Raw genomic sequence first — 22,658 nt, 5'->3', positions numbered from 1 at the left:
AACCGTGACCCTAGCCCCGCTCCTAGCCCCAACCGTGACCCTAGCCCCGCCCCAACCGTGACCCTTGCCCCAACCGTGACCCTAGCCCCAACTGTGACCTAGACCCAACCATGACCCTAGCCCCAACTGTGACCTAGCCCCGCCCCTAGCCCCAACCGTGACCTAGCCCCGCCCCTAGCCCCAACCGTGACCTAGCCCCAACCGTGACCCTAGCCCCGCCCCTAGCCCCGCCCCTAGCACCAACCGTATTGGGGAGGACCTCACGATACGATACTTGAGCCACGATACGATACAAATTGCGATATCCCGATTATGCATAGTTACATAGTCTACATAGTTCACCGAAAAATTTAAAAATGCATTACACATCTTAAAATCCAAGTTGTATATATGTACATCAGATGATGAACAATGAGAGTCAAAACAATGTAATTCAAACTTTCCATTTTAATTATGCAACATATTTGCAAGAAAAAACACACTGAAACACAATGAAAAGTGCAGTGTGTGCATTATTCTTAGATACAAAATACTCAAAATAAAATGCAGTGTCTCACCCACACTGAAATTGAAATCACAAAAATACAGTACAGCTACTTGCCCCTGACTTAAAATGACAAAAATAAAATGCAGTGTCTCACCCACACTGAAAGCACAAAATAAAGTGCAGCTACTTGCCACCGACTTAAAATGACAAAAATAAAATGCAGTGTCTCACCCACACTGAAATCACAAAATAAAGTGCAGCTAGGGGTGGGCAAAAATATTGATACGGCAATATATCGCGATACATACATTGAATATCGATATTGTATCGGGAGACTATGTATCGCGATATATTGCTGTATCAATATTTTTGCCCACCCCTAACCGTGACCCTAGCCCCAACCGTGACCCTAGCCCCGCCCTTAGCCCCAACCGTGACCCTAGCCCCGCCCCTAGCCCCAACCGTGACCCTAGCCCCGCCCCAACCGTGACCCTAGACCCAACTGTTACCTAGCCCCGCTCCTAGCCCCAACCGTGACCCTTGCCCCGCCCCTAGCCCCAACCGTGACCCTAGCCCCGCCCCCGACCCTGAGCCTGAAGAGAAATGTTGTTAAATGTTTCATTTAAGTTTATTTAAAGAGTCAAGATGAGGGCATAATAATAAACATGAAAAATATTTAACAAAAACGCTGTGACCGTCTTCACTGTCAGTTCTGAAGGAAGAACCTGACGAGAGCGCGGGGTCATGTGCAGGGTTGCGTCAACGAGGGCACCGGCAGTAACCTCCTCAGATTTTCAAAGCAAAGACATTAAGTTTTGGCTGAAACTCTGAGCACTTATTGCTTGGACTGCCACAGCGGTTCTGCAGACTGCTCCGACTCGAAGCTGGAAGCCGTTGAGATTAAGAAAAGCCCACTGAAACGGCTGTTAGACCTACGATGTCCCCCAAGGTAGGGACGGATATTATTTTTCTAATCAAAAATGTATTTCATAGTAGCATTTTAAAAGGAACCCTGCATATTAAGACATGTAGTCCCTAATTAGCCACAATTGTTCTCTTATACTAAAATATGTTGTTAGAAACACATAAAATAATCTAATTGCTTTAAAAATCTACAATGTTTATCACATATTTTGACCTGTGGGAGGCGCCATGTTTTACCTGCGTAATGCATTCTGGGGGCGATGACGTAGAGCGGTGGCTCTGGGAAGATGAGCCCCGTTAGTTTAACTGGGACAGGTATCTAAAACATAGATGAGCAGCATCTCCCGGCCGTGGAGGCTGACGAGGGAGCCCGTAAGACGCCTCGGTTCAGGCAAACTGGATCAAGGTTCTGTGATGCACGGGAGATCTGCAAAAATGATCAAAGTCGTGCGCATCTTACCAGTGCATTAGGCTCCTGCGTAGACGGCGTAGCCTACGGCGTAGACGGCGTAGCCTGGGCTCTACAGCCCGCAGCGCTCCGCCACCCGCTCTCCGCTCTCGCTGCCGCCGCCGGGATGGAGACGCCGGTGGGCAATATGCACGTTTGAGTGGGCATAGCCCCCCCCTCTCCCCCCTAAAACTGGCCTCGGTGCTGGGTGATGACAGACCAGAGGCTAAGGGGACTGGCCCGGGACTTTGACGAAACGGGAGGCGCAGACTTCGCTTCAAATAGGCAAGAACATCTTTATTTAATTTAATGACGGTAGATCTGGCTGGGGTTTTTATTGTAGCATCGGCTATCTGCTAGTTTAAACGTGTGGTCGGTTAGTCTATCTGAGTTTTATGGTGTTTTTATAGTTCATGCTTTATGGTGCGGCACTTTTTTTTTTTTTTTTTTTTACTTTTTTGTAGGTGCGCCGTCACCTTAATGTTTGGCTGTGTTTTGATCTGTGTTTCTGGTGCGCCGTCACCTGTTTAGCTGTGTTTTCATCCGTTTCTGGGTGTCAGAACAGTGGACGGGGGCTAGCAGGTGCCACCGTCTAACGTCACTACCCAGAATCACTACAACAATGGCGACCTACATGTTAAATTATATTTTCAAATTTTATAAAAACGAAGACATCAAAAAGGTTTTTTATATCACATTGTTATAATTGATACCAACATTTATCTTTTAAGACCTACATGTCTTAATATGCAGGGTTCCTTTTAAACAATTTTCTTTCTTTACAAAAAAAGTAACTAGTTACTTTTAACAGTAACATTACTTTTTGGGGTAAGTAATCAACAAAGTGGCATAGTGAAATTGAAATAAAAAATGAAATCCATGATCTGATCACTGCTACGTCATAAATATTGAAAGTCCTACTCACTCATATTGTTGCCACAGTTCAATCAGACATGTGACCAACATGTTCAGTGCAGGAGAAAGGTGTCATCTTTTTTTGTTTGTGTTGTAACTGTTTATGTATTAACAGCCAGCCGCTCTGATAATCGTGACAGATCATTACTTACATCAGCTCCTTCCAAAGATTTCTTCAGAACCGCTACAACCTCCTCCTGGAAGGCCACCTCATCAATACATTTTGGTCTACTGGAGTAAATAAACAAAGAGATAAATAGATAGACACACCCCGTTCACTGAGATCCATGATTTACATCACACACACACACACACACACACACACACACACACACACACACACACACACACACACACACACACACACACACACACACACACACACACACACACACACACACACACACACACACACACACACACACACACACACACACACACACACACACACACACACACACACACACACTTCATTTTAAAGCTGTTGCCACTCTGGATCCCCCTCCTTGCTCATCCTCCTCCACCTGTCAGCGGCTTTTCATACTGCTGACCACCATCTCCTCCTGTTGACCACCATCTCCTCCTAAGCCGTCCACACCGACGTTGGTCTCCATCACTCCACACTGGACTGGTTCACCTCCTACCTTGCTGACAGTCCATCAGCTTGGGATCTTCCAAGTCCAAAACAGCCCCAGTCCTCTCATCATCACCCACCCAAGCCCCTTCCAACTGCCTGGTGGAGATTAGGGCGTGGATGAGTCACAACTTCCTTCAACTGAACAGTTCCAAAACCAAAGTCATACAAATTGGCCCCCCTCACCAGGTCCAGTCATCCCCCATAACCACCATCTCCTTCTCCGGTCCAGACATCCCCCTCTCTACCTCTGTTACCAACCTCGGTGTGAAGCTGGACCCACAACTCACCTTTGTAAACCACAAACATCTGTACAAAACTTGCTTCTTCCACATAAAGAACCTATCCAAACTCCGCCCCTTCCTCACTTTCCCCGATGCAGAAAAACTCGTCCACGCCCTAATCTCCTCCAGCCTAGTCTACGGTAACAGCCTGCTCATCGGTATCGACTACTGTAACAGCCTGCTCATCGGTACTGGACTACTGTAACAGCCTACTCATCGGTACTGGACTACTGCAACAGCCTGCTCATCGGTACTGGACTACTGCAACAGCCTGCTCATCGGTACTGGACTACTGCAACAGCCTGCTCATCGGTACTGGACTACTGCAACAGCCTGCTCATCGGTATCGACTACTGTAACAGCCTGCTCATCGGTATCGACTACTGTAACAGCCTGCTCATCGGTATCGACTACTGTAACAGACTGCTCATCAGTACTGGACTACTGTAACAGCCTGCTCATCGGTATCGACTACTGTAACAGACTGCTCATCAGTACTGGACTACTGTAACAGCCTGCTCATCAGTACTGGACTACTGTAACAGCCTGCTCATCGGTATCGACTACTGTAACAGCCTGCTCATCAGTACTGGACTACTGTAACAGCCTGCTCATCGGTATCGACTACTGTAACAGCCTGCTCATCAGTACTGGACTACTGTAACAGCCTGCTCATCAGTACTGGACTACTGTAACAGCCTGCTCATCGGTATCGACTACTGTAACAGCCTGCTCATCAGTACTGGACTACTGTAACAGCCTGCTCATCAGTACTGGACTACTGTAACAGCCTGCTCATCGGTATCGACTACTGTAACAGCCTGCTCATCAGTACTGGACTACTGTAACAGCCTGCTCATCAGTACTGGACTACTGTAACAGCCTGCTCATCAGTACTGGACTACTGTAACAGCCTGCTCATTGGTACTGTTCCAGCTCATCAGGAACTGGACTACTGGAACAGCCTGCTCATCGGTACTGGACTACTGGAACACCTCCGGAAACTTCAATTCATTCAGAACTATGCTGCCCGAACTCTGATGAAACCTCGCAAATACAACCATATCCCCCCTATTCTCCAGAACCTACACTGGCTTCCCAGAACCTCAAGAATCCAATTCAAGATCACCCTTATCACCCACCTCTGCATCTCCAGCAATGACCTCATTACCACCTCTGCATCTACAGCAATGACCTCATCACCACCTCTGCATCTACAGCAATGACCTCATCACCACCTCTGCATCTACAGCAATGACCTCATCACCACCTCTGCATCTACAGCAATGACCTCATCACCACCATCTACAGCAATGACCTCATGACCACCATCTACAGCAATGACCTCATCACCACCATCTACAGCAATGACCTCATCACCACCACTGCATCTACAGCAATGACCTCATCACCACCTCTGCATCTACAGCAATGACCTCATCACCACCTCTGCATCTACAGCAATGACCTCATCACCACCATCTACAGCAATGACCTCATCACCACCATCTACAGCAATGACCTCATCACCACCACTGCATCTACAGCAATGACCTCATCACCACCTCTGCATCTACAGCAATGACCTCATCACCACCTCTGCATCTACAGCAATGACCTCATCACCACCATCTACAGCAATGACCTCATCACCACCATCTACAGCAATGACCTCATCACCACCACTGCATCTACAGCAATGACCTCATCACCACCTCTGCATCTACAGCAATGACCCTCAATACCTCCAAGACCTCCTGACCCCTCACTCATCCACCCGTAACCTCCTTTATCAGCTCCCCCACGACTCCATGGGAGACAGAGCCTTCTGCTCCGCTGCCCCCACATCTGGAACTCCCTCCAAATCTGGAACTGCCTCCCTGAACATCCACATCTGGAACTGCCTCCCTGAACACCCACATCTGGAACTCCCTCCCTGAACACCCACATCTGGAACTCCCTCCCTGAACACCCACATTTGGAACTCCCTCCCTGAACCTCCACATCTGGAACTCCCTCCCTGAACACCCACATCTGGAACTCCCTCCCTGAACATCTGGAACTCCCTCCCTGAACCTCCACATCTGGAACTCCCTCCCTGAACACCCACATCTGGAACTCCCTCCCTGAACACCCACATCTGGAACTCCCTCCCTGAACCTCTACATCTGGAACTCCCTCCCTGAACACCCACGTCTGGAACTCCCTCCCTGAACCTCCACGTCTGGAACTCCCTCCACATCTGGAACTCCCTCCCTGAACACCCACATCTGGAACTGCCTCCCTGAACACCCACATCTGGAACTCCCTCCCTGAACCTCCACATCTGGAACTCCCTCCCTGAACACCCACATCTGGAACTCCCTCCCTGAACACCCACATCTGGAACTCCCTCCCTGAACACCCACATCTGGAACTCCCTCCCTGAACACCCACATCTGGAACTCCCTCCCTGAACACCCACATCTGGAACTCCCTCCCTGAACCTCCACATCTGGAACTCCCTCCCTGAACACCCACGTCTGGAACTCCCTCCCTGAACCTCCACGTCTGGAACTCCCTCCACATCTGGAACTCCCTCCCTGAACACCCACATCTGGAACTCCCTCCCTGAACACCCACATCTGGAACTCCCTCCCTGAACCTCCACATCTGGAACTCCCTCCCTGAACACCCACATCTGGAACTGCCTCCCTGAACACCCACATCTGGAACTCCCTCCCTGAACCCTCCACATCTGGAACTCCCTCCCTGAACACCCACATCTGGAACTCCCTCCCTGAACCTCCACATCTGGAATTCCCTCCCTGAACCTCCACATCTGGAACTCCCTCCCTGAACCTCCACATCTGGAACTCCCTCCCTGAACACCCACATCTGGAACTCCCTCCCTGAACCTCCACGTCTGGAACTCCCTCCACATCTGGAACTCCCTCCCTGAACACCCACATCTGGAACTCCCTCCCTGAACACCCACATCTGGAACTGCCTCCCTGAACACCCACATCTGGAACTCCCTCCCTGAACACCCACATCTGGAACTCCCTCCCTGAACACCCACATCTGGAACTGCCTCCCTGAACACCCACATCTGGAACTCCCTCCCTGAACCTCCACATCTGGAACTCCCTCCCTGAACCATTCACATCTGGAACTGCCTCCCTGAACACCCACATCTGGAACTGCCTCCCTGAACCTCCGCATCTGGAACTCCCTCCCTGAACCCTCCACATCTGGAACTCCCTCCCTGAACCCTCCACATCTGGAACTCCCTCCCTGAACCCTCCACATCTGGAACTCCCTCCCTGAACCCTCCGCATCTGGAACTCCCTCCCTGAACACCCACATCTGGAACTTCCTCCCTGAACCTCCACATCTGGAACTCCCTCCCTGAACCTCCACATCTGGAACTCCCTCCCTGAACCTCCACATCTGGAACTCCCTCCCTGAACCTCCACATCTGGAACTGCCTCCCTGAACCTCCACATCTGGAACTCCCTCCCTGAACCCTCCGCATCTGGAACTCCCTCCCTGAACCCTCCGCATCTGGAACTCCCTCCCTGAACCCTCCACATCTGGAACTCCCTCCCTGAACCCTCCGCATCTGGAACTCCCTCCCTGAACCTCCACATCTGGAACTCCCTCCCTGAACCCCCACATCTGGAACTGCCTCCCTGAACCTCCACATCTGGAACTCCCTCCCTGAACCCTCCGCATCTGGAACTCCCTCCCTGAACCCTCCACATCTGGAACTCCCTCCCTGAACCTCCACATCTGGAACTCCCTCCCTGAACACCCACATCTGGAACTCCCTCCCTGAACCTCCACATCTGGAACTGCCTCCCTGAACCTCCACATCTGGAACTCCCTCCCTGAACCCTCCGCATCTGGAACTCCCTCCCTGAACCCTCCGCATCTGGAACTCCCTCCCTGAACCTCCACATCTGGAACTCCCTCCCTGAACACCCGCATCTGGAACTCCCTCCCTGAACCCTCCACATCTGGAACTCCCTCCCTGAACCCTCCGCATCTGGAACTCCCTCCCTGAACCTCCACATCTGGAACTCCCTCCCTGAACCCCCACATCTGGAACTGCCTCCCTGAACCTCCACATCTGGAACTCCCTCCCTGAACCCTCCGCATCTGGAACTCCCTCCCTGAACCCTCCACATCTGGAACTCCCTCCCTGAACCTCCACATCTGGAACTCCCTCCCTGAACACCCACATCTGGAACTCCCTCCCTGAACCCTCCACATCTGGAACTCCCTCCCTGAACCCTCCGCATCTGGAACTCCCTCCCTGAACCTCCACATCTGGAACTCCCTCCCTGAACACCCACATCTGGAACTCCCTCCCTGAACCTCCACATCTGGAACTCCCTCCCTGAACCCTCCGCATCTGGAACTCCCTCCCTGAACCCTCCACATCTGGAACTCCCTCCCTGAACCCTCCGCATCTGGAACTCCCTCCCTGAACCTCCACATCTGGAACTCCCTCCCTGAACACCCACATCTGGAACTCCCTCCCTGAACCTCCACATCTGGAACTCCCTCCCTGAACCCTCCGCATCTGGAACTCCCTCCCTGAACCCTCCACATCTGGAACTCCCTCCCTGAACCTCCCACATCTGGAACTCCCTCCCTGAACCATTCACATCTGGAACTCCCTCCCTGAACCATTCACATCTGGAACTCCCTCCCTGAACCATTCACATCTGGAACTCCCTCCCCGAACCTCCACATCTGGAACTCCCTCCCCGAACCATTCACATCTGGAACTCCCTCCCTGAACCTCCCACATCTGGAACTCCCTCCCTGAACCTCCACATCTGGAACTCCCTCCCTGAACCTCCACATCTGGAACTCCCTCCCTGAACACCCACATCTGGAACTCCCTCCCTGACCACCCACATCTGGAATTCCCTCCCTGAACACCCACATCTGGAACTCCCTCCCTGAACCTCCACGTCTGGAACTCCCTCCCTGAACCTCCACGTCTGGAACTCCCTCCCTGAACATCTGGAACTCCCTCCCTGAACATCTGGAACTCCCTCCCTGAACATCTGGAACTCCCTCCCTGAACATCTGGAACTCCCCAGTCTGTGGACACTTTTAAAAAAGGACTGAAGACTTTTCTGTTCAAGAAGTTTTTCCCTGGTCTTTTATAGATGTTTTTATTGTCTCTGTGCTTTTATTTCTGTTTTTTTATGTCTTGATTTTATTCCTTTTTATTTATTTTGTATCTGTAGCACTTTGAGTTTATTTTATGAAAAGTGCTTTACAAATAAAAAGTATTATTAATTGTAGGGTTCATCAAATGTACCGACTGGTTCCTGGCTGAGTTCAGCAGAGCAGAAAAAGCTCAGTCCTTACACTGACAGCAAAGCAAGGCCCCGTTTACACGGAGCAAAAACTGAGGCGTTTTCATGCGTTTTGGCCGTTCGTTTACACGAAAACGGAGCTCAAAGTCACCAAAAACTTTCATTTCTGAAAACTCCGGCCAAAGTGGAGATTTTCAAAAACTCTGTTTTCACGTTTGCGTCTAAACAGAGGAAAACGGAGATTTAGGCTTCAGAACGTCACATTATGCAACAGAAACGTCACCAGCATCATGTGTGTGACCTGTGTTTACAATTAGTTTGGCCACCGTCAATATTTTCTTGTATTTTACCTGTTTTATATTCTAAAGTCACACTTAAAAGTAACTCCACTTCTCTGTCACTCCAAACGAAAGACTCTCGTTCCGTCTTGGAAGTAAAGCCTGAATTATGGTCCCGTGTTAAATCGACGCAGAGCCTACGGCGTAGGGTACGCGGCGATGCGCGCTCTACGGTGTGCGTCGCCGCGTACCCTACGCCGTAGGCTCTGCGTTGGTGTAACGCGGGACCACAAACTGGAAGTTACACGTGTCATTTGTTGATGTTTTTTCCAGGATTCTGATTGGCTGGCATGACGTTAACAGCGTATTTATGCGGATCCGTGTAAACGAAGAGATTTTGAAAATGATCTCGTGTAAACGATGGAATTTTTCAAAACGTAGAGGGGGAAATATCCGTTTTTGTAAATACCCGGCTATGTGTAAACGGGGCCCAAGTCAAAACTCCAAGGTAGTTCAAAGTGTTTCATTGGCCAGAGAACTTAGAGGACGCGACTTCCAGCACCTGCTGGACGCACCTGGAACGGCAGTTTCATGGTCTGGGTTGCTAGGACCAGTCACATCAGGATTGTGCAGTCTTGTTTCTCCCATAAATCAACTTTTGTTCCCCCATGACTTTACAGATATTCATCAGGATTCAAATTGTGAAGAAGCCGTTTAGGGACTGGCAAGACATCCCGTCCATAGTCCGTCCCGTCCCCCGACTGTAATGCTCCAGCTGTGCGGAGGAGGACTCCACGCATCATCATCATAATCATCACAAAACCATGGAAGAAAAATCCAGTGAAACTCTGGAAGCTATAACATTTCATAAAGTGTTAACACTAAAAAGCTCTGATAATCAATACATTATACTGCTATTGATAATAAAAAAATTATATCGGATCAAAGTTTATATCTAATCAAAGGTAAACGTTTTTTTCCAAGCTTTATCAATATTACTTAACATACATGTTACAGTCTTTTTGACTGAGGGATGGGTTGGGGGTTACAGGTTTCCTTGGCAGCAGACTGGTGTGAATTATTGATGTGTAACAGTCAGTTGTGTTTGGTAACACGAAGGTCATCAGTTTCCAGCCGTCAGTGGGAATTCAGACTAAACATCCGGGACACAAGATCTCCATCACACACCACCTTCAGGGCATGGACATTTTTTAGATTCAATATTGAAGTATTTTAGGAGATAACGTGTCTTCTGATCTAAGACAATGTGATTAAAACTTGGGCTGGGGGTCTGCTGGCAGTAGTCATGTACACCTTTATAATCACACTTACTATTTTTCCACCCAGGGAACAGCCTTGGCTTTTTTTTCGGAGCTGGCTGCTGCTGCCTTGTCCCTCGGAGCTCTGCTCACTGGAGCGGTTGCTCCTTTCAGAAAGGCCTGCATGGTTCCTCCTGCGATGCTGAGAAGAGCACGCACAGAAATACTGAGGCATCACTGTCAACAGAGCCCCTGAGAACAGCTGTACACCGAACAACAAGTGATCAGAAGAAGAGGGTCTACCTTCAGGGCCGGATACTTTCAGAGTACTTAAAAGGGTAACCTGTGTATGAGTGTCCATCACCACAACACTGTACACTTCAGTCTGGTAGGCTGAGGCTCATGTACAAAATAAACTGAGATGTGTTATTTTTAAGAAGCTTGTCACTTCACAATTCAAGACTGAAAAATGCTGCCTTTGGTTTTGCTTGACACTTTCCATTTTTATAAGTGTATGTTATTCCTAGGGTCGCCACCTTTCAGAAATAGAAATAAGGAATGCCCCGATTTCAGCAGCGCAGGAGCCAAAAAAAAGCCCCAAAACTTCTAAACTGCATAAAAATGTGTTTATTTTATATGAAAAAACAAAATGCTTTGATTTAAAGTTTAAAGTGCTTTAATAGCATTAAAGTTGCATGACTGTATAGACAGCCAACCATACTAGAAACTGAAATATCCTCCTATGCTATGTATGTCCACATCAGCCAAGATGTAGAATATAGATACAGGTGAAGAATATGGTGTAAAAGTTAAATTTATTTCAATAATTCAACTAGAATATGGTGTAAAAGTTAACTTATTTCAATAATTCAACTTAAAAAGGTGAAATAATATATTACCTAATCTTATTACATGCAAAGCAAGTTTATGTTAAACCTTTATTTTTTATAATTTTGATGATGGAATTGTTTATTGATTTCGTAAAATATTCTCTAATTTATTTTTTATTTGGGGTTTTCATAAACTGTGAGACATAATCACCAAAATTATAACAAATAACGTCTTGAAATATCTCACTTTGAATGTAGTGGGGAAATAATATATTTGTTTCCCTTTTAGTTAAATTTACTACGAATGACGTTATTCAAAGGTTCCGACCTTGTATTTTAGTGTTGATGTGTGTGTGTGTGTGTGACAGACGTGTGTAGTTTAGTGTTGATGTGTGTGACAGACGTGTGTAGTTTAGTGTTGATGTGTGTGACAGACGTGTGTAGTTTAGTGTTGATGTGTGTGACAGACGTGTCTTTGGGGCGTTAATGAAAATACGGGACAAATCACGTCCCGTATTAGTTCAATAAGGGACGCAACATTTTTTTCTAAAATAAACGACAATTCGTATTTTACGGGACGGGTGGGAACAAATATACTATACTATACCAGCTGGCTGAACATGACCAACATGCTTACATGCACAACAAATAACGGTGTGTAACAATCCTGAAGCCCGATGTTGTCTTTAAGAGGCCTGTTTGTCCCTGTAGTAAGTTTTTAAAGCTTATCCAGTAAACCGGAGCTGGTTTATTGTAGTTTATTGTACTAACCTACAGTTAACTTTTAATGTCGCAGCTGAATGTATTGTTCTTGTAAAGCAACCGAGGATGTAGTAATGTCTTACCAATGGAGCCGGGAGTTGGATGAAGTTAGTACTCAGGATTTTGATGAATTTGCTTCACTAGTAAATCTTTAAAGCAGAAGACTCGACCCGTGTATGCACGTGTGACGTCACGAGGGCTATCTTCCCGCGCTGGCGGGAAACGTCACTTCCGTTGACATTTGTTACTTCCAATCAGATTCTTTATCTTCTTCTTCTCCTCCCGGGTGTCGTGAACGTTATATTTCACTGCTGCCACCATGGCTGCCACATACTGCTGTGGCGTGTAAACTGAAATGGCGAACCTTTTTGGCCCAATACAGTCCAAGGATACACCGGATATGTAATCTTTCTATAAGGATGAATCTATAATTGAAAAAGCCCTAAATATAATATCAATCTTTTCTAAAGCTTCAGGTCTGTGCTTAAACGTGAAAAAAATTGAAATACTACCTCTTCATCCTTGTGCTGAGATAAATATAAGCTCCATCCCTGTTAAAACGGAATTAAAATACCAAGGTTTAACAATGTCTAAAGACAGAAACAAGAGAGAAAAACAAAACTTAGAAGAGAAAATAGATAGTATGAAAAAATCTCTCAACCATTGGTTTATGAGAGATCTCTCTATTCTCGGAAGAATCCTACTGACAAAAGCAGAAGGCATATCAAAACTAGTATACTGTCAATCTCTTTATGTTCCTCCTCACATGATTAAAAAGGTAAATTCTGTCATTTTTAATTTCATCTGGAAAAATAAGACCCACTACCTTAAGAAATCTGTGATGGTTAAAGACTATTAAAATGGTGGATTGAAAGCCGCTGATTTTGAATCCATGATTGGTGTATTTAAAGTGAATTGGATAAAACCTTTTAACTTGGCACAACCTGAGTCCATATGGTTCCACATACCAAAATATATTTTCCAAAATGTTGGAGGATTAGAATTTTTGTTGAGATGTGACTTTGAAATAACTAAACTGCCAATCAAATTGTCTAATTTCCATAAACAAATACTTTTTTTTTTTTTTTTTATTGAACAGAATTTTTAAACAAGAAAACACACTTTATACAAAACTACTAGTAGAGGAAATATAAGAAAAAAGAACATCCAGGAGGTCTTATGAACAAGAGACATATAAACAAAAATAAGAGACAAGTAAAGTCAATACAAAGGAGCTGTAAGGGACTTAAAATAAAAGATACTTTGATATATTAATACTAATTTATATACTATATATAAATAAATAAAAGTATATAAAGTATATACAAAATATACTATACTAATTTTTTTGCAGAGTTATTTGACTTAATATTTTTTAAAGAAAGAAAAAAACTTTTGAAATAATTTATAAAAAAATGGAAAGAGGGCTTCATTTTTCTCCACTTACAACAGTGTATGTGGTATTTAGCCAGTAAAAGAATGACATTTACTAAGAAGGACAGTGATTTGTCAATAGTATCTATATAAAAAATAATGTTAACGATTTCTAAATTTGGAATGTCATTAATTTTTAAAGATAGCCAATTTAATAAGTTTAATCAATTTAAAATGAGTTTCCTTGACTTTGGGGGGAATGGGCCATTTAATATAGTTTGAGTGGGATTTTTCTAATGTAGACACACTTAAAGACTGTGAAGTGTCAGAATATAAACCTCTGTGATAGTCGTTAAATGATCTCGACTTAAAGACAGCACTTATAAACTTGTTGTTACATTTCTTATCCAATAACCCATAATCCTCAATAACTAACACGGGAAGGGCTGTCCCAATATCTCCATACATTAGAGCACTTTTAATCAAATGAATAAGTGGCAGGGGAATGGCTTTACAAACCTTCATAAATTCTGCATGACAATTTAAACCATATTTGGTCAAGAAGGAAGCAAAATCAATGACATTCCCAATATCATCTAGTAGATCAGTGACAAAAAATATCCCTTTCTCAAACCAGCTTTGTTTAAACAAAGATCTTCTATTAGATAGTATTACTCTATTGTTCCATAGAGTTGATCTATGGGGTGAAAAATTATGATTGAACAGCATTTTCCAGAAATTGAGAATCTGCTTGTGGAAATTTGACAATTGAACAGAAATCTTGCCCACTTCAAAATCACATTTTAGGAGAAACTCTAATCCACCTATTTTACTAAACAAGGACCTGGGGATATGAAACCATAGAGAGTCAGGCTGAGACAGACAAGCCTTGATCCAGTTAATCCTAAATGTACCAACCATTGCCTCAAAGTCCAGCGCTTTCACACCACCTCTTTCATAATCTTTAACAAGTTGTGACCTTCTAAGGTAATGGGTTTTATTCCTCCACAAAAATTGGAAAATTACAGAGTTTGCTTTTTTTATATTTTTGGAAGAAACATACAAGGAGTGGCATGGATATATCAATTTAGAGATTCCCTCTGCCTTAGACAGAATAATTCTGCCAAATATTGTAAGGTCTCTTGTTAGCCAACGGCTGAGGGATTTCTTCACATCAGTAATACGGCTGGATACATTTACATCTTCACGTCTAATAAGATCTTTTGATATGGTTATTCCTAAGTATTTCACCTCAGATACAACATTAATTTGTTCTATAATGGAGTCAGGACATTCATGAATAGGGAGTATTTCACATTTTTTGATATTTAGAGACAGACCTGAAGCATTAGAGAAAAAAGACATCTTGTTTAATATTCTTCCCACCATTGATTTGTTTTTTAAGAAAATTGATGTGTCGTCCGCAAATTGACTCAATTTAAACTCTTTGTTTAGAATGGTAATACCTTCTATTTCTGGGGATTGTTGAACTAGGGTAGTTAGTAATTGAGTTGCCAAAATGAAAAGCTTTGGGGATATAGGACAGCCTTGTCGAATACCTCGCGATACCATAAACCTAGGCGTCATACCAGGATTAAGAGAAACGCAACTGCTTATATCCGTATAAAACATTTGAACAATATTACAAAAGTTTTTACCAAAGCCCAGAAAGCTTAAAGCTTCCAAAAGAAAGGGATGTTCCATGCTATCAAAAGCCTTGTGAAAATCTAGAAAGAGCACTAAGTTTTCAGAATCAATATAATTACTATAATCCAACATATCAAGTATCAACCTCGTGTGATTATGTATATTTCTGCCTTTTATGAAAGCCGACTGGCATTCATCAACAAGTTTAGTTATGCCACAATCCAGGCGGCTTGAGTATACATGAGCTAACATCTTATAATCATTACACAAAAGTGTAATTGGCATCCAATTTTCAAGTGAGAGTTTATTTTTGTTGGGCTTTGGCAATAGGGTAATGAGTCCCCGTTTCATTGTAGGGGATAAATGACCATTTGCAATACATTCTGTCAGGGCATTAAACAACATCATTCTAATATCAGTCCAAAAAAAAGTATAGAACTCAACAGTTAACCCATCCAAACCAGGTGATTTTCCCTTTGACATCTGTTTGATCGCATTATCCAATTCTTCAATTTTTAGATCCTCTTCCATAATTGCATAAAATCATCATCCAACTTCTTTCCATGTGTCTGGATCATTCCAAAAAATAAAGACTTGCTCTCCTCTGAAAATCTTGATGTGTATAAATTTTCATAAAAGGCTTTTATTTCTTCATTTATTGTTTCTTGACTCTCTATATGAACATCATTGATAGTTAATTTTTGAATCCTTTTTTTAGTCTGTCTTTGTTTTTCCAGGCTGAAGAAGTAGGAGGAATTTTTTTCACCCTCTTCAATCCAGCGGGCTCTTGAGCGAATATACGCCCCTTTTGCTCTTTCTAAATATAAGTTATCCAATTCAGCTTGAAGCTTGTTTAGTTGGAGATGCTCTTCTACAGTTAAGTTGTCATTATTTCCTAATTTATTGATTTAACTAATAATACGATGTTGTCTCTGCTTTTTAATTTGGTTGAGGTGTTTACTTAATCTAACAGCAGACTCTTTGATTTTAAACTTAAACCACTCCCACTTGCTTAAAGGTGATAAATCCAAATCAGAGATCTCTCTAACCATTTTTTTCACTTCCTTACAAAACTCAGTATTTTCCAGTAAACTGTTATTAAACTTCCACACGGAGATGGCTCTCGACTCAATCCTTTGATATTGTAAACACAAGGTAACCATACAATGATCAGTCAGAGGTGATGCAGAAATTTCACAATTAGAGACGTCACTGATGAGGTTGTCGGAGATTAACCAGTAATCTAATCTTGAACACTGACCGTTTGAAGCTGAGTTGAACCATGTAAATTGTGAGGTATACGGGTGCTTTACTCTCCAGTAATCAACTAGATTTAGCTGCGATGTAAATTCAGCTATGGTTTCATCATAATTATGACTTTGCCTTTTAGGTGGAATACGATCTAAACAAAGATCAGGTGCCAAGTTGAAATCGCCCCCAATTACAATTTTCTCAGTAGAATATGAAACTTTCCATCTCTCAATCAGCCTTTTCAAAGAGGAAAAGGAACTTTTGTTCAATGTTTTTTGATTATAACCATAAACATTTATCAAAATATACGAGACATCGTTGAGTTCTATCACAACCATTAACCAATGTCCTTTTGTGTCACTCATATGGTCAATTACTATCCCAGAAAATCTATTTAGCAGAATCATCACACCAGCTGAATGTGACGTCCCATGACTGAAAAAAACAGAGTCCCCCCACTGTTGTTTCCAAAATTTAACGTCAGTCTCTGCAGAATGAGTTTCCTGCAAAAAAACAAGATGTGTCTTTTGCTCTTTACAAAAAAGAAAAGTCGCCTTACGTTTAACACTGTTCTTTAACCCCCTGGAGTTCAAAGAAAGAAAAGATAACATTTGCCAAACTAAGGAAGTCTTTAGAAATGTGCCAGTAACCTGATGGGCAGGACTGAATTAAGATTGTCCTTGTAAACATTTCAACATTGTGCAACAAACTGTGCAACAAATCCCTGCAACGGCATGTAGAAAAACAACAAAAAACAACAAACTGAACGTTTGATTTAAAGCTCACTTACAGCATATCTTTCAGCTTTAAGCAGATAAAGACGGACCATCATAATGTCCGTGTTCAATCAGGGTCAACCCGCCTGTTGTCAATCAGAGCGTATCCCTCCTTCAGAAATGCTCTTTTTCCTTTTTTCCGGGCTTCTTGCACCAACGGCCAGAGTTTAGCTCGAGCCACCCGGTCCTCACTGGAGAAGTCTTCTTTGAAGCGGATATGCATCTCACTGCAGACTCTTGCATCACGAGACTTTTTCCACACTTCATCCCGAATATTTCTCATGCCAAACTGGATGATGATTGCCCTGGGAGTGTTGTTTGATGTTGCCGGATCATTTCTTTTTCCCAGGCGATGAACGGTGTCGACAGAGTCCCGAAGTCGATCCACTGACAGCGGCACCACCCTCGTCAGGATCCCTATGACGGTTTCTCTCGTATTTTCTCCCTCTTTTTCAGTCAGCCCGGTGAGTCTCAGGTTCCACCTTCTTTTATAGCGAGCATGCTCATCACATGCATTTCTGAGGGTTTTATTTACCTTCTGTAGATCATCAACTTGCTTCTGCAGCACGGCAATATTCTGCTTATTCTCATTTATAGCCGCTGCGTTCATCTCAATCTTCTTTTCAATGTTCTTTAGGAGCGCGGTTTGACCATCCACCTTGCAGGTTAAAGCTTGGATTGCGTGCAGGATGGCAGCGCTGTCAATCGGTTCATCAATTTTTTTACCATTACCACGTTGTTTTTTTGGATTTGGACCCTTAATTGGAGTGTGGCTCAGGTTGATTTTACTGCTTTTAGGGCTTGAATCCCTCACCATCTCTTCAATATCGCTTTCGTCACAAACTTCATCCCGCAGGACTTGCAGGCTGTAGCCGTGGTCAGTCATACTTGCAGGTGCACACTTTACAAATAAATAGACTTCTACAAGAGCCCCAAAACAGACCCAAAGTAGATCGACTACTCAATTAAGTGGCTTATCTCACTAAAAGAAAAGTTGTTGCACTGAAAAATTAACGATTTAAGGACAACAAAATATTTTTAAGACGAGCCTGCTAAAGGTGCGACCGCTCAGTCCGCCATCTTTGATCCTCCACCATAAACAAATACTGCTCTACTGGAAAATGATGTTCTCCCACAATTTCACACCGCACAGCTCCACCTTGTGGAATAATAGAACCATCACTATTAACAGGAAGACCTTATTTAAACAAGAATGGTATGATAAAAAAGTCCTATATGTTACTGACTTGTTGGATGTAAATGGCAATTTATTGCAATTTAATACATTTGTAGAAAAGTTTAGTTTAAATTGCTCTTATAGAGAATTTAATCAAATCTGTAGAGCTATTCCACTTCCCTTGAATTACATGATAAAAAATATTCTTACATACTCAAATGTGTCTGTCAAACTGCCTGATTTAAAAGTCGGTGAATTGAAATTTGGTGAAAGAAAGTGTAATAACAAAATACTTGGAAGTGTGTTTAAAGAAAAGCTATTCAATGATATAAAAAAATCAACAAAAATAAAGATAACAGAAAATGAAGTAATGTTAACAAAGACAAACAGCAGCTACCTTAAATGGCCAATTTCACCCAAAGCAAAAAAAATTCAGTTTAAAATAATAAACAATATTTATCCTGCTGCTGAAACCTTAAGGAGAAGGTTCAATTTTGATGTAGATCCTTGTGTATTTTGAAAAACAGAACACGAAACAATTGAACACTTATTCTTTTCTTGTTCGGTCACAAAGCTTTTTTGGCAAGATGTTTATCGCTGGTTAAATATTGGGATCAATAACTCTTTGTTAAGCAAGTTTCAGGTCATGATTTATATGGTGGTCTGTCAAAGAAGGTTCCAAGATGGTGAACATAATTCTCATTATGGGAAAATATCATATACATAAAAATAAATGGAAAAACAGCAAACCCTCCATAGGATACACCGGATACTAGTGACGGGACGAACCATAGACAGAGAAACGCCTGAGCGGTTCGGCCATAGACATATTTACCAGTAAACTAATACACTAAAATGGACTGAACTTCATAAAGTGTTTTACAAAGTGTTTTAAGCTATTGTCCGCCATTGATCCATTCACACACAAAGACTAATATGTTTGGAAATCAGACAAGCACCAAAGTAGAGATTTCTATTAATTATTTTACGAAATATGATTATCATTTTGGTTTTGCCCCTCCTTTTTTCTTCTCTTTGAGTCTTTTTTCTCCTTCCTTCTGTATTATTCTTCCTCTCTCATACCATGTACGGTAATTCCTGTATATAAGCTAACTAACTCAATTTAGTATAACAAACTTTTTAACATTAACTGACACATCTATGTTTCTACCTCTAAGCCTGTTTTGAAAAAAAAAACAATTTTCCAATTCTATATATCAATTCTCATATTAATTACTAAAAATCGATTTGTATGTCTTAAGATAATGTGTTTTCATTATTGCAGTTTTGCATGGTGAGCTTTAATCCCAGCATTCATGTATTTTAATTAACACATGCACATGGTGTGAAACTATCAAACAATGAACATGGCGTTGAAGAGTAGCGGTAGCGTTAACAAAGCGCTGGTTTTGAAAACTCTCGAAAGGCTTAAAAATTTGCGTAAAAGTTTGTTTTTTTCCTGGACTAAATGAACTTTTCTTTGGAGAAAATGCTCCAAGAGGGGTCACTATAAGCTGGGGACACCGTGCACTTCTCTGCCCCCTCCCGCCTCTGCTGCCCTCGTGAACAAAACAAACATGTCGAAGCGGCCGCCTGAGAAACAGAAGCTGCAGAACCGCCGGTTTAAAGCTGAGTTATGGTTCTGCGTGAAAACGACGCCGTGCCTACACCGTAGGGTACGCGTTGACGTGTACCCGTTTGTGTCTGCCCGGTCTGTCCAACTTCCTCCGGGTTCAGATCGGGGAGGCCGTTCCTCCCAATCACGCCTCTCCAGGTATCACTGTCATTGCCCACGTGAGCGTTGAAGTCCCCCAGTAGAACAATGGAGTCCCCAGTTGGAGCACTATCCAGTACTCCTCCCAGGGACTCCAAGAAGGCCGGGTACTCTGCACTGCTGTTCGGCCCGTAGGCACAAACAACAGTGAGAGACCTTTTCCCGACCCGAAGGCGCAGGGAAGCGACCCTCTCGTTCACCGGTGTGAACTCCAACACATGGCGACTGAGCTGGGGGGCTATTAACAAGCCCACACCAGCCCGCCGCCTCTCACCCTGGGCAACTCCAGAGTAGTGGAGGGTCCAGCCCCTTTCAAGGAGCTGGTTCCAGAGCTCAAGCTATGTGTGGAGGTGAGCCTGACTATCTCTAGCCGGTATCTCTCAACCTCACGCACAAGCTCCGGCTCCTTCCCCCCCAGCGAGGTGACATTCCATGTCCCCACTATGAGGGTTTTGGTCCGGGGATTGGGTCGTCGAGGCACCCCGCCACGACTGCTACCCAGCCCACATTGCACCGGCCTCTCACGGTCCTTCCTGCGGGTGGTGGGCCTACAGGAAGGCGGACCAACGTTGCCGTTTCGGGCTGATCCCGGCCGGGTCCCACGGGCAAAGACCCGGCCACCAGGCGCTTGCCTACGAGCCCCGACCCCAGGCCTGGCTCCAGGGAGGGGCCCCGGTGACGCCGATCCAGGCGACGTAACGGTCCTTGGTCTTTTCTTCACTATGATTAGCATATGAACCGCTCTTAGTCTGGCCCGTCACCCAGGACCTGTTTGCCATTGGAGACCCTACCAGGGGCATAATGCCCCCGACAACATAGCTGCTAGGATCACTCGGGCACACAAACCCCTCCACCACAGTAAGGTGGCGGTTCAAGGAGGGGTACACTCATTCCTCTTTAAATTAATTCCGGTCTTTCTTTCTGCTCGTTCCCTCGCCCGTCTGTCTCCATGACGCTTATATTCCACGCTGGGCTGGTTTTCCAAACAAAGTTTCAAGATGCAGCAGCAGTAAACGCTGGTCAAGAGCAGAGACCATTTATTTAATAAATAGAAATAATTAAAAGAACAGATGGAAAAAGGGAACATCAAAATTGTGAGCTTTTCAAAGTTGTAGCAGCTAAGCGGCTACGGTTGTTTTTTTTCCGGTAGACGTCTTTACATAATACGTAAAGACGTCCGTCCCCCTATCCAATCAGAACCTTCCCAACCCCCAGACCTTAAGCGGAATCGGATAAAGCCGATCAAACGTGTTTTCCATGTAAACCTCAATTCGGAATTACTATTTCCATGTAAACTCGAAGGAAAATAGTTTAATTCGGAATAATTAATTCTGAATTAAAAAACATCATGTAACCGTGTCCACTATCTCTCTCTCGCTTAATTTTCTTTCTATTTCCCCTTACAGGTGAGGAAAATTGGTATGGATAATGTTCAACTGTGTAAAAATGTTTTCTATGTTACAAGGAATAGTTTGCTGCTAAAATATCTGTGTAGTGTCATAGTTTCTCAGTTGGGGATATGTTTTTTCCATGATCACTCACTCTCCTGTCCTGTCATTCCAGATCATGCCACCCTCATCAGCCAGACAATCTACTCATTCCCCTCACCTGTGCTTCCCCTCCATCTCCACACCTGCTTCATGTGTGGTGACCTTTCAACCCCTGTGGAAGTTCTGCTGGTCCTCTCAGAGACGGGATGATGTGAACATTTTCTCGTTGCTCAGTTCATCAGGTCAGGGGAAGTTCACAGCTGGTCTGTTCTCACTGTTATGTGAATGAATAAAGAGGGAGGATTAGCTTTGTCATTTAAAGCTGCCATAACTTCAGTCCTCATGGTCATAGCTTCCCCAAATCCCATAATTGATGACAGAAGGGAACCAGAAAACACTATTGAAACAGTCATAGCGCCTTCTGCTGGCAACAAGGATGTATGGAGTCTAGCTTTTACGAGTTAAAACCCGCGTAGATTTTGTCATCAAAGTCCCCACACCTAATCAAAGGCTGTTGCTGCCACAGCAGAACATTCACAGGTGACCGGAGGTGAGGTGGGAGGACCCTGACACGCAGGGCTATCCCCGATTCTCTTGTCTCTCATTTGGTTGCTGTAAATTGATAATATTACAAAATTTGGAAGTTATTTTTGAAAGGAGTTGACTGAGTGGTGTCATGGACATGAACACTCAGCTCTCACACAGATGGAGAAATGACATGCAGACATGTGATACAGCCGTGCTGCTCTGCCTGGTGATGGAGGGGGAATATTAATGCAGGCTGGTCAGCCTGGAGGGTGAGGAGGGTGAGGAGGGAGAGGAGGGAGAGTGGAAGAGGAGGGTGAGGAGGGTGAGGAGGGAGAGGAGGGTGAGGAGGGTGAGGAGGGAGAGTGGAAGAGGAGGGAGAGGAGGGTGAGGAGGGTGAGGAGGGAGAGTGGAAGAGGAGGGTGAGGAGGGAGAGTGGAAGAGGAGGGTGAGTGGAAGAGGAGGGAGAGGAGAGAGAGTGGAAGAGGAGGGTGAGGAGGGT

The 22,658-nt window shown here is 44.2% G+C and overlaps 1 protein-coding gene across 2 annotated transcripts in view; it reads right to left on the bottom strand.

The window, feature by feature from the left end:
- Positions 1-12,371, bottom strand: part of rfc4 (replication factor C (activator 1) 4) — a 35,485-nt gene extending 23,114 nt beyond the window's left edge. The window contains exons 1-3 of one of the 2 annotated variants that reach the window (XM_061737350.1): positions 12,226-12,371; positions 10,624-10,752; positions 2,927-3,005 (exon numbers count right to left, since the gene is read on the bottom strand). In XM_061737350.1, the coding sequence (XP_061593334.1) occupies positions 2,927-3,005; positions 10,624-10,736 (192 nt within the window). In that variant the 5' untranslated portion in view covers positions 10,737-10,752; positions 12,226-12,371. Of the gene's footprint in view, positions 1-2,926; positions 3,006-10,623; positions 10,772-12,225 lie in introns of those variants that run through there. The other variant, XM_061737351.1, reaches the window with a different exon arrangement.
- Positions 12,372-22,658: the final 10,287 nt, after the last annotated feature.

Source organism: Cololabis saira, chromosome 13, assembly GCF_033807715.1.
Source record: "Cololabis saira isolate AMF1-May2022 chromosome 13, fColSai1.1, whole genome shotgun sequence".
Classification (NCBI taxonomy): domain Eukaryota; kingdom Metazoa; phylum Chordata; class Actinopteri; order Beloniformes; family Belonidae; genus Cololabis; species Cololabis saira.
The sequence above is the reverse complement of the archived record's forward strand: the minus strand, read 5'-3'. Positions and strand labels throughout refer to the sequence as shown.